The sequence below is a fragment of the Capsicum annuum genome, chromosome 4 (genome assembly GCF_002878395.1).
Source record: "Capsicum annuum cultivar UCD-10X-F1 chromosome 4, UCD10Xv1.1, whole genome shotgun sequence".
NCBI lineage: Eukaryota > Viridiplantae > Streptophyta > Magnoliopsida > Solanales > Solanaceae > Capsicum > Capsicum annuum.
Window position 1 is genome coordinate 130,851,154 of NC_061114.1, and position 10,074 is coordinate 130,861,227.

The 10,074-nt window shown below is 34.2% G+C and overlaps 1 protein-coding gene across 4 annotated transcripts; it reads left to right on the forward strand.

Moving 5' to 3' along the window:
• Window positions 1–18: 18 nt before the first annotated feature.
• On the forward strand, window positions 19–8,114 carry LOC107867922 (chromatin structure-remodeling complex protein BSH). Of its 4 annotated transcripts, none has more exons than XM_016714413.2 (12): window positions 54–202; window positions 504–573; window positions 680–768; window positions 1,691–1,785; window positions 2,706–2,777; window positions 3,002–3,049; window positions 3,547–3,630; window positions 7,036–7,071; window positions 7,160–7,198; window positions 7,318–7,400; window positions 7,513–7,575; window positions 7,729–8,114. In XM_016714413.2, the coding sequence occupies exons 2-12, from the start codon at window positions 521–523 to the stop codon at window positions 7,826–7,828; spliced, it is 762 nt and encodes a 253-aa protein (XP_016569899.1). In that variant the 5' UTR covers window positions 54–202; window positions 504–520; the 3' UTR covers window positions 7,829–8,114. The 4 variants fall into 4 exon arrangements, with proteins under 4 accessions (XP_016569902.1, XP_016569899.1, XP_016569901.1 ...); XM_016714415.2 differs by having other exon boundaries at window positions 119–408; XM_016714416.2 differs by lacking the exon at window positions 7,036–7,071 and having other exon boundaries at window positions 19–202.
• The last annotated feature ends 1,960 nt before the right edge of the window (window positions 8,115–10,074 follow it).

A 10,074-nucleotide genomic window follows, 5' to 3' on the forward strand; every position in this document is an offset into this window, starting at 1 on the left:
AAAACATTCTTGAATTTTAAATTTACTTACTTTTATTTTCTCAAAAATATTTATTATATTAATGAACACTAATTTTATCAAAATAATATATGTGAAGAGTCATAAGTATTTGATTTTTAAAACAAATTCCTTACTGACCCAATTTCAAAAAACGGGCAGTTTCTTTTTTCTCCGGCAACGTGTGGCGATTCCCGAGTTGCAGGTTTGCTTCTATATCTTTCTCATAATTATCGGACTCTTATATTCAATTGAAGAAAAAGGCCCTAAATCCTTCTCGTAAAGTAAGAAATTGATAGTTTGATGCACTAATTTCCCGCTATAAAAAGAGTGGGATTGTAAAGGTTTTTAAGGCTTAGAACCTGTGATTTACCTACTGGTCATAGCTACTGTGAATTAGCTCCTTAACAGGTTAGAATGGGCTATAATATTAATCTTCAGTATCAATGTTGCAATTGTTGTGTTGAAAAAAAAGGCTTAGCTAGGTTCCTTTCTTTGTTGTCCAGATAAAAAAGAAGCATTGATGAAATCCCATTCGGGATGGGGCTCGCTGAAGAACCCGGTGAAGTTTAAGATGTATCAGCCTTTCTATTCCTCTCACTTCTATTTATAAATAAAATAAACATGTGAGTGATGATATAAGAAATGAGTGTTTAACCAAAATTATATATGCATATTACAGTCCAACGTCGGAGAATCTTGTTCCTATTCGTCTCGACATCGAAATTGATGGCCAACGATTTAGAGATGCTTTTACTTGGAATCCAAATGGTAAACTTTTATTTATTTGGTTTTAACCATAATAATACAGCATTATGCAAGCGATTTCATGCTTCTTGCATAGTACCCTAGTTAGCTATGTTGCTCGAGCTAATCTCCAAAAATGTTGCTCCACCCGTGTTGGATCCGTAAAAAATACACCATTTTTGGGGTATCTGACATGCACCCATCATAATTTTGAAGAGTCCAAGCAACATAGCTATTTAGCAGCTAGCTGTTTTCTTCTGCCATTTTTTGATGCTTTTAATTAGTAATTCTGCCAACAAAAGTTAAAATGAATTTTTTGGTTTTTCATTACAAATGATTAATGAGAAAATTCTGTGAACAAGTCGAGGGATACAAAACAAGTTAATTTTTCATTTGGTTTTGTATCTGAGAGGTGATATAACATTCAATGTGTATCCAAGATGCTAGAGATAAGTTCTTATGAAGGCAATATCTGGAAAATAGTTGGCAAACAATGGAATTCGGGTACACGGCTTTTGATTTTAGACACTAACTATTTGCAAGTGACTTTATGGTGCTCTCAGCTCTGTAGAGTTTAAAAGAAAAATTAGCACCCTATGGTCCTTATAAGGATGCTCTGCTGTGACAAAGATTGTATCTAGTATTAGGGTGTTTGAGCCTTGAAAATGACTTTATAACTGATGATCTTTGATGCTATCTAGGAAACCAGAGTGTAATGTTATAGCGCTTATGTTCTGGCGAAAGATAGCTTGAAACCTCTGCAAACTCTGATGTGTGATAGTTTTTGTACTAAATTGTGTTTTCCGATGTGCTGCTTTTGCCACATATATTATTTCTTTAGTGAATGGTTCTGTTGATCACTTTTAAAGAAGGAAAAGTTGTAGTTCACTTAATATGGTCTTGAACTGACTAAGCTGTTGTCCCTCATTGAACTTCTCAATTACAGATCCTGACTCAGAGGTGGTGGTGTTTGCGAAGAGAACTGTGAAGGATTTGAAACTTCCTCCTGCTTTTGTCACTCAGATTGCTCAATCCATTCAAGTAATTTAAAAGAAGTCTTAAATTGGAACGTGTTATATGCACCATTCCGTCATCTTTCGTCCTGCTTAATGGGATAATATGTGATTGCATTTGGGGGTGGGGGGTGGGCGGATTGTTAATTTTCTTTTGAAGGTTACTTTATTTCTACTCTTCTTGTTCCTAGTTCAAATCAACCAACTTTCTTAAAAGTTTGTGACCTGAGATTTTTTTATTATTTTAGATCACTGATAGAGTCTGTTCTGAATGCTCTTCCTCTCTTCGTAGAATTTTTTTGTGCACATGCTCAGCTCGAATTGATATATTCTGGACAGAATTAGAGAAATTGCAGGAAATTAAGTTAGCTAACCTGGAGAGAAAATAATTAAGGATTTTCATTCATGCCTTTGTAATCAGGTTCATCTACAAGTTTGTCCATGATAGTCTTCAATCTCTTTTTGATCAACTTAGAGATAATTTATATGATAGTTTTCAATCCCTTTTTGATCAACTTAGAGATAATTTATATATTCCCCAATTTAGGCTTGTTGGCCTAAATCTTTCAATTCTTCTACACCATGCTTCTTAGGGATTAATGCTATAAAGGTAGCTGATGTTCTTCACTTTTCAAGCTACCAAACTTATGTCCTATGTTCAAAATAAACTCCAAAAGACATACCCCATCTATTCCAATAGCATCCCGTCCAAACAAATTCAGTTTTGGAAAATTGAATTTTCATGCTAAACTTGGTCAATGTTGAGGCTTTGTTATGCATAGTTAATAGTATATACCCAATATTTTATCAATGTTGTGTTGTTGTATGCTTCCAACAATGAGCTTGAAGTAATGATTATTAGCTTAGTAGGATTTTTAGTGCATGCTTCTTTTTCTGTTGTTTCCTGTAGCTCAAGTCTTATTGACTTCTCTACTTCCAATTTTGTAGTCACAATTGACAGAATTTCGGTCATACGAAGGACAAGATATGCACACTGGCGAAAGAGTTGTTCCTATCAAGGTTTGGCACAGTTGTTTATGTTGATATTGACGACATTACGTTGAAAGATAAATCCCCCCCCCCCCCCCCCCCCCCCCAAGCACACGCACACACACACAAAAAAAAAAAATTATGAAAGAGGCCTAATTTCTGACTTTGGTCACAACTGTTGTGGACTTGTGGTTCATTACTAGAATTAGGTACTTGCATTAATCTATTTCCTTTTTCTTTCCGGGCTCATCCAGCTTGATCTCCGAGTAAATCACACAGTTATCAAGGACCACTTTTTCTGGGTAAGTTTTACTGAAAGGTTAAGGGTGTGTTTGGTATGAAGGAAAACATTTTCCAGAAAATGTTTTTCAGTTTTCTTATGTTTGGTTGACTTATATGTTTTGGAAAATGTTTTTCTTACCCCACCCCTACTACCTATTCTGACACCCCCACCCACCCGCCCACCAACCCCCTTCCCCAAAAAAGCTTTAATTTTTTTAATTTATTTTTTAAAAAAGGATTCTAAAATGCATTTTTACGCTTTAGTTAAACACTAAAATGTATTTTTTGAAAAATATTTTTTCATTCACCAACCAAATACTAAAAAATATTTTCCATCCACCAACCAAACATAAGAAAACAAGTAAGAAATCAACTTGTTTTCCAGGAAAATTCGTACCAAACACACCCTAAATGTCTCATACTTCATCTATCTTGCTTTGGTATAAGAACTGTAATCAAATTAGCAACTACTCTGCCTCATTTTTTGCTAATACTAAGACAATCAAAATAATATCAGGACTTGAACAATTTTGAGAGTGATCCTGAAGAATTTGCGCGGACATTTTGTAAAGATATGGGAATTGAAGACCCAGAAGTTGGAGTAAGCTCTATTTATTTCCTTTCTGTTGGTTGAGAATAAAAATAGTTTTTGCATTTCCATCCCATAAAAGTTTCATTTGTTGCATACTCTTGTAAGATTGATGGTCATCATTGTCTTGTATACTTCTAAATTATGGGGTTGAAAAAGTTTAAAGGGGGTTCCCTTCTATACTTCTTTTTCTTCTCATATCTGTTTGATTTTTTTTGGGGTGGGGGGTGGGTGGGTGGGGGCTAACTAGAGTATATATCAGCCGGAGACAATTGTGGCACCCAAAAGTTAGCACTATGCTCTCTAGATTCAACGTACAAAATTCCATGGTACTTCTGCATCTCTGATGCGAAACCGAATATTTTTTGTTCAATATTTGTAACTTGTGCAGATAAAACTAACCTCCCTCCTACTTTGCTACAATTAGGAAGATCTTTCTGTAATGTGTAAATGAGGGAAGATTGGTGAAGGGAATCATAAAATTAAAATGCCATTAGGTCTCATTTCTTAATAGTCTCATGAGGGAAATTTTAGCAAAATCCAAAATTCTTTAATCAAGAAAATGACCTAGTTTTCTTCAATGCTGGATTTATTTGATAAAAATATGCTATCAAATAATTTCAACCTTGTTAGACCATTGACGGAGTTATGAGAATATGAAGATTTTGGTTACTTGGATTTAGAGAAGAAACAATTATGTTTGCTGGAAGTATATCAAAGTATCAAATGTTCTTCCCTCTTGTTTTCATCACAAACAAGAAGTGAGGCTAATGAAGATATGTTTTCTGCAATATTTTATGTAGAATATTGGAAGGTGTGAAGAAGAGTCATAAGACGGTCAGGCATCACTCGTTCACAGCAAGGTGGCAAGGCAGTGTTGGGGACTATTTTTAAACGTGTTTGGTGTTAAGTGGGTAATGCCTCCAAGTGTTGAGAGCTTTTTGAAGACATGGCAACATAAAAATATGATAAAGTGTATACAATCTATTTGGAGAACAATCCTCTCTGTGTTTTATGGATAATATGACTGCTTTTAAGGGAAAAGGCCACAAATATTTAGGACTAAGAATAGATGTATTGTAAATTTGTCTTTTCTGGTGTACAAGGAGCATTAAGGAAAATTTGGAGCAATACATGGAATTCTGTGAAGAGATAGGAGATATGTGGCTGACGTGTTGGTGATACATGTTTTTTTGTAATGTGTACCATCTTGTTTCCTTTTCTCAATAGGTTTTTAACCTAAAAATATAGACAACATTTTCGGCATCGCTCGCAAGAGTAGTCTAGGATACAATTACTATTTTTATGTTTTTACAATGTTCTTTTCTTGTAATTGCTATATTTCATACATGTTCTTGTCTTGTAATTGCTATATTTCATGCAGTCTCTTTTTTGTTATACTGTTCTTAAGAAAATATTAGTTATCTTGAGACAACTATGAGTAGCCAATATGGAGTGATTTTCCTTGAACTTCCTTAGTTTTTTTTTTCTATTTTTCCAGAGTTAAAAGTTTAAATAGTCCCATAACTGGAATTGGACGAACAAACACATACAACTAAAAGCTTTTGTTATTAAAGCAGAAAGATATTGGACTGTAATTTGAAATAGCAATTTCTTCTTAAAGGATAATCATGCAGTAGAGATGTTGAAACCTCTAGATATTATATGCCTTTGTGTTTATGTGCTAAAAGATATATAAACTCTGGCCATTTAAGAGTTCAGAATTAAATTTCATTAGAAAGATCTTTTGTCTTGTGGTTGCCTGCTCCAGTCCCCGTAACAAACTTTCATTATCGGGTTAACCATAGAGAGGGAGGGCAGAGCTTTTGGTATGTTCATGTTGTCAAAGAGTCGAAAAATGGGTTTTTAATGTTGTCAAAGATATGAACAATGAAACTAGATGGCGAGTATAGCTCAGTATTTAAATGAGATTTTGACCCAACATCATCCCATCAAGAGACACTTCTTTCTGTAGTTGTAGCTTCTTGGGAAGCACTAATTTTTAGTTGTGTTACTTTATCAGTTTTTACTTCTAGAAAACAATCATACAATCATTGGTAGTTACTTTCTTTAATACCCAGTGTTTACCTGAACAATCCAACTATATGGGACTGTCATTTTTCAGTATCCTTTTTATTTTAAAAACTGGCAATGCTTTCTTATTAAGTACATATACGATGGAGCTAAAACTCGTGTGGAGCTAAAACTCGTGTAAGAACTGTCGAAAGAGACTCGGAGCACTTTCTGTATTAATGGGGTTGCACTAAGGGGCATCCCTTAGCCCGTTTTTATTTGTCTTGGTGATGGATGTTTTGATACGACAAGTCAAGGTGAGCTGCGTTGGTGTATGTTATTTGCGGATAACGTAGTTTTGATTGACGATATTCGCGGAGGAGTTAATGCTAAGTTGGAGGTTTGGAGGCAATCTCTAGAGTCTAAAAGGTTTAGATTGAGCAGGACCAAGACGGAATATTAAGTTCAGTGAAGGGATGCATGAGACAGACGTGGTAGTGAAGCTTGATACCCAGGACATTCAAAAGAGAGACAGTTTCAAGTATCTTGTGTCTATGATACAAGGAAATGGTTAGATTGACGAGGATATTACTCATCCTATTGGTGCAGGGTGGGTGAAATGACGGCTTGCATCTGGATTCTTGTGTGATATGAAGGTGCCCCCTTGACTTGAAGGCAAGTTCTGTAGAGTGGCAGTTACACCAGCTATGTTGTATGAGGCGGGTGTTGATCAGTCAAGAACTCTCGCCGCGAAGATGAGGATGTTGCGATGGATATGTGGCTTTACTAGGATGGATAAGATTAGAATGAGGTTATACGTGACAAAGTGGGTGGTGACTTTGGTGGAAGGCAAGATGCGTGAATCGAGGTTGAGATGGTTCGGGCTTGTGATGAGGAGGGGCATAGATACCCCAGTGCGGAGGTGCGAGGGGCTGACTATGGATGGATTTAGGCGAGGTAGATTGAAGAAATATTGGAGGGAGGTGCTTAGACATGACATAGAGCCGTTACAGCTTACCGAGGACATGACTCTTGTGGAGGACGTGTATTAGGGTAGAAGGTTAATAATAAGTGGCCTAATAAGTAGGAGCATTTGTTTTGTTGTATGTGCTAGTAATTGTAGTGTGAAGGACGTTTATTAGGGTAGAAGGTTAGTAATAAGGGGCCTAATAGGTAGGAGCATTTGTTTTGTTATCCGTGCTGGTAGTGGTAGTGTTTCAGGGGTAGTGTCTTGTTTGTGAAGTTTTTGGATGCTGTTTGTGGTTTCGGGTAGATTGTTGGTGGTATTATTTGGTGATATCTTGTTTCTGCTATTGTTTGTTCTTTTGTTACTTTTTGTTGTTTTGTTACCACCTTTGTTTCTTGTCTTATACTATTTCTTTTCCTATGTTGTTTGGTCTCAAGTCGGGGCAGCCTCTCAACCTCACCTTTGAGGCAGTGGTATGAACTGCGTACATTCTACCCTCCCTAGACCCCACTTTGTGGTTGTTGCAGCTTTCTTATTGATAGTTGACTCCTTTCTTTGTAGCCTGCAATTGCCATAGCAATTAGAGAACAACTTTATGAGGTGAGAATATGTCATTCATTTGGCGTATTTGACCTAATTGTTTCTACCTGGATTTCAACTGTGTGTTCATGGTTGAAAGCCAGCCACTTCAAGGTCTTTTAACCATTTTAACTTTTCAGATTGCAATTCAAAGTGTTGCATCTGCAAGAGAAAGCAGGGCAAATAAGAAAGGACGCAGAGGAACAGAACATCTCTCAGCTAGGTTAGTGTCATTGATTTATGCTGTTTGTGCTACTCTTTGGTTAATCAAATCGCAGACCTGCCCTTACATTATCCTTGGTACATCTCTTTCCTCACAATTATTTTTTTGACAGTAAAATAGGTATGCCTGCATTAGACCTGGTGAAGCTATTTGGCATTAAATCAAGTGTTGTCCGGTACCCTTCCTTCTTTTTCTTAACATTTTTTCACTCAAATAAAAAATGAAAGCGAAACTAGGATTTTTTTTATCTGTATTTCAATTCAATCATATATCAATCAGTACATCCAGTTTTTGGAATTCATTCACTGCAAATGTGACTTCTTCTCAGGAAAAAGAGGGACTGGGATGTATATGAACCAATTGTGGATCTCCTGTCAAATGAAGAGGTGGATGCCCTCGAGGCTAGAGAAGAGAGGATTGCTCGGTGATGCAGACACTGTCCGTTGGAATGGATACCATCTGTTTAAAGGAGAAATTGTTTAAGTTTTAGAATGATGAAATGAAACTAATTCCTAATCATGTTATAGCAAAAATTCCGTTTTGTGGAGAATGTTGCAGATTTTCGCATTTATCTGGAGATAGTAGTTACTTCTGTTCATGAAAAGAATATGGATCAGCAGTTCTGTTGTATCTTTTAATGTATCCTCCATGCTCTGAGAGACTGCTAATCATGTTATACCTATTTTACTATGGATATTTTTGGATTACAAACGATGGAAACAGACTTCTTGGTGGACTGGGTAAGGGATGGGATAGCTGCGTCCACCATCCTCGTTTCTAAGTCTTACCTGTGAGGCCAAACTTCTAAACTAGATGGTGGTAAGCCCATGCAAGCACGGGTTCAATGCAAAAAATGAAATAAAAATTATTTTATATGTACTTTTTAGATTATTTATTGCAATTTGTAACAATATTTTGTATAATTGTTGCACTATGAAATTACTTGCAAGTGGTAGCAATTTTGTGAAAATACAGTACTTTTTTGTTTTTAAATTAAAAAACATCATATAAAGTATATATATTTACCTCTGTCCTAAATAGTCGTGTAAAGTAAATTATGATAAAAAAAAATCTTCATTTATGCTCGTTTTTCATTTGAAATTAACTTCATCTTCTTCGCCTAGAAAGCAAAATTATTATAATGAATCAACACCAATGTCAACCGTGGTTAATACTGATTATCCTTGTTATTGCAATAAAATATTATTTGACATCAAACTATTATCAGTTAGTTTATTTTCAATATGTAAGGTGATAGTTTTTTCATTCACTGTACATTACATACACTAAAAAGATATGTAGCATACAACACCATTTTTCTTATCAATCGTTACGTTCATAAAGCTCATTTCCTACAAATGTAACATATACAAAACTTCATCAATACCAATTTTAATATCAATTTCATACATTGAGAATTCAAAAAAAAATAAAAATTACTTAAGTATGAAATGAGTATCATCGTCAACGAAATTTATTAAATTAATTCATGAATATCATATTATGTACTATTTTCATACATAAAAAACAGTTATAAGAATACATCATTTGTATGTAGAATCTTATATACCAATTTCATAAACTGAGACCCAAAAAATTGAAAAATCATTTAAAATATGATTTTGTTATATATAAACTGATACAACTTAATCATTTGAAATAATACATGAATACTAGATTGTATACAATTTTCACAGATTAAAAATAACTTATTAACATATAATACTTATTTGCAACAGTTTTCATGCGGTAATTCTACCACCAATATTATTGCAAATTCAAAATCCATGAATTAAAAATTAATGATATCGTACTAAAGTCTGTAATTATGGTGAGATTTGGTAAGAAGGAACTATGAAGAGAGAAAGAGAATATTTGTTTTCCTTTATAAAAATTGAATATAAATATTATTGAACAAATAGGAAAAGCAATGTTCATTAATAGGTTCCATAATTTTATCCCACATAATAACTATTAAAATGAAAGATTTTTTAAAACAAAAATATAAAAATCAGTTTTTCCTTAATTTTTTTGTTGTAAATCTGCTAAGAATTTGTTTTTTATTTTTTCCTTTTAAAAGTTGCTATTAGTTGCAATCTAAGAAGTATTGTTATGACTTGCAATATATAATCTAAGGACGTATATTTTGATTTTTCTCTCAAAATGAATCAACTTCTATATTTGTGACTTGTTCTATTTTCACGTAAATTTCAAGTATATATTTTATTTTTAAAAAACTTAATGATTTCATGTCAAAATAAATTCACGATCAACCTTAAGTTATGCGACTCTAGAAATTCTAACAGTGGCACATAAATTGGGCAAGAGAGAGTTGTATTTTTTAAATTCAATTTAAATTGTTAGCTTTCTCTTAAATCTCTAGTTAGTTTATTCAAAGTTTAATTTTACTAGTTTATGAATTTACTACTTCATCAATTTAAAATTACTTATCACTTTTTTTTCTAATTATTTTTTTTGAGGGGTAAATAAGATTGCATTAAGAAAGAAAAGAGTTCAGTAGCTGCATAATTACAAGGCAGTTTAATCAGGTTCTATCACAAAAAAAACTAGGGTCATGCTCGAAAGAGTACTACTGCTATTAACAGACCTTTTGTACTTAGTTCCATTGATGTCTGCCTACATAGAGTCAAGGGCATACACCGGTAGAACTACA

Excerpts from the sequence above, each read along its gene's own strand:
- LOC107867922 (XM_016714413.2), top strand. The coding sequence starts at position 521 with ATGAAATCCCATTCGGGATGGGGCTCGCTGAAGAACCCGGTGAAGTTT. Across the intron at positions 3,631-7,035 it reads TTGAAGACCCAGAAGTTGGA|TCGGGGCAGCCTCTCAACCT; the intron begins GTAAGCTCTATT and ends TTTGGTCTCAAG. Across the intron at positions 7,072-7,159 it reads ACCTCACCTTTGAGGCAGTG|CCTGCAATTGCCATAGCAAT; the intron begins GTATGAACTGCG and ends CTTTCTTTGTAG.